Source organism: Aplysia californica, unplaced genomic scaffold (assembly GCF_000002075.1).
Source record: "Aplysia californica isolate F4 #8 unplaced genomic scaffold, AplCal3.0 scaffold00398, whole genome shotgun sequence".
In the NCBI taxonomy this organism is placed as follows: domain Eukaryota; kingdom Metazoa; phylum Mollusca; class Gastropoda; order Aplysiida; family Aplysiidae; genus Aplysia; species Aplysia californica.
In genome coordinates, this window is record NW_004797668.1 from 27,804 (window position 1) to 30,001 (window position 2,198).

Genomic DNA, 2,198 nt, shown 5'->3' on the forward strand with positions numbered 1-2,198 from the left:
AGAGAGAGAGAGAGAGAGAGAGAGAGAGAGATGACAGACAGACAGACAGACAGACAGACAGACAGACAGACAGACAGATAGAAACAAGCCACGGACAGACTGATTGACTGGTTACTAGTGGCTGAGAACGGCCTCACTCAGAGGAATGAGGTGAGGGGGGAGAGGGAGGGTGGGAGAGAGCGGGAGGGAGAATGAGAGAGAGAGAGAGAGAGAGAGAGAGAGAGAGAGAGAGAGACAGTATTTGAGAGAGGGGGGGGGGCGATGTTTCAGGAAACTGCAGGTAGAACAGTAAGTGTTCATCGAAATTATTTCTAATGGAGAACTTTTGCTGGGAAGCAGAAGTGTCATTTTACTGTGTCTTGGTACAGGATTTCTCCATCCCAACGACAACTTTCCCCCTTTTTGCTCACTTTCTCATAATAATTGTAGCTCTATAGATACACATTTTCCAATACCGATACATGAATTGTTTCTTCACAGAGTGGCATGAACGCCCGAGAGCTCGCCGTTTCTAAGGGAAGAAGTGATATAGTTCAAACCATTGACAAGGTAAATATCGCCAGCAGTGTGTACCATACTGGACTGTCTGAATTATGTTATTATAATAACGTATCTTTTGTAGACACGTTCTAACTCATGTCTTGACAAGTTGCCAAAACACAAGTGTCGAAGTATTTTTGCGTAGAGAAAACTATACAACTTGACCTACACATATTTTTAGAAAAGTTTTAAAAGGGAATTGTTACTCAAATCGTGAACAGTTTTTCTTCCTGCTATATTTATAATCTTTCTTTTCTTTTTAATTCAAAGAATGTCAACATGGTTTTTCATGAAACTGTGAGGACAGCACTTTCAGAAAACATTTTATAGTTTTAAACGTAAGCACGTTTACTAAAAGGCAATGAAACTGTGTAGATAGATCTAAGTTTTCGCGGCGCTGCTCTTTACCGAAGAGCATAGGAGGAAAACGACCGTAGTCACAAACTGGAAATTGTGAGGGTGCCAATTTTAAAAGCTTGTGGACTCTTAACTTCATTTATGTTTGACTGGTGATTTATTGTTAAGTGTTGTTGAATGGGAAATCTAACAACAATGATCAACCAGCAGTTGAACAGAAATACAGTTATGAGTCAACAGGTGTTCAAAATTGGAACCATCACGATTTTCAGTTTGTGACTACCGTTGTTTTCCAAGGACTGTCCTTGTTCAGATACACGCATTAGATCTAGCTGTATAGGTTTGACTCATTGTAAGGTTATCTGAGAGGTGTAACTTCTGAATTCAACATCCATCTGAGAAAGAACCTAGCCAAGTGGGTAGAGAGCCTTCAAAATTCAAGATCGCCCAGGGATTTGAACCAGGGCCTTTCGCACAACAGTCCATCATAATATGTGTGAAACTCGTTCATTCCTGTATAATACCTTTGTAACTACAAGGCTTTACAGTTCACTGATGCAGAAGCACTGAAAAGCAGGGTCGTAAAAGCCCGCTTCCTTAAAGGTCCCAACTGCGTCAAAGTGGCCAAAATATTTTTAAAAACAACAAGCAGACAAACAAACAAACAAATGCAATCATTTTGGTTGTGAGACCGTGAAGACAGACCAGCAGGCGGGTAGACAGGCATACTAATTTCCTTGGTGGACAAGGGAATGGGTAAATTAATCAATAACATGGGTTTATATCCTATAAGTAATACTAGATCTGCCCAATGATGATGTTCCCTTCAATTATGCCATTGTTAAGGGTTTATGCCGATCACCATGCTTACTTTTTTAAAGTACATCACGAGGCGATAACCTCATTTCATTCTTAGCATCAAAAAGAGACAAACCAGATTCTCAAAATTACCTTGCGGATAACAGAATGCACACTTTTTTTTTTAAGCTGGTCAGGAAAATAGGCCCGTGCAATATAGACATATTAATGCATAAACATAAAATAATAATAACAATAATAATGATATTAATCATCATCATCATACAGCAGATAGTAAAACGGTTAACACTTGGTAGTATTTCTAAAATATTTAATGACAAGTTCAACCTTTCGCCCTCAACGGGCTTCATTAGGAACAATCAGAGCATAAATAACTACACTAGCTGTAGAAACCAATGTTTCATCATCATCATCATCATCATCATCATCATCATCATCATCATCATCATCATCATCATCATCATCATCATCATCATCATAAG

At 38.9% G+C, this 2,198-nt stretch overlaps 1 protein-coding gene across 1 annotated transcript in view; it reads left to right on the top strand.

Annotated features, from left to right (window-relative positions):
• Positions 1-2,198, top strand: part of LOC101853572 (serine/threonine-protein phosphatase 6 regulatory ankyrin repeat subunit A) — a gene marked incomplete in the record, with an annotated part of 36,298 nt that overhangs the window by 22,465 nt on the left and 11,635 nt on the right. Inside the window, 2 exon segments of the mRNA XM_013085694.2 lie at positions 140-150; positions 481-549. Coding sequence (XP_012941148.1) covers positions 140-150; positions 481-549 — 80 coding nt within the window.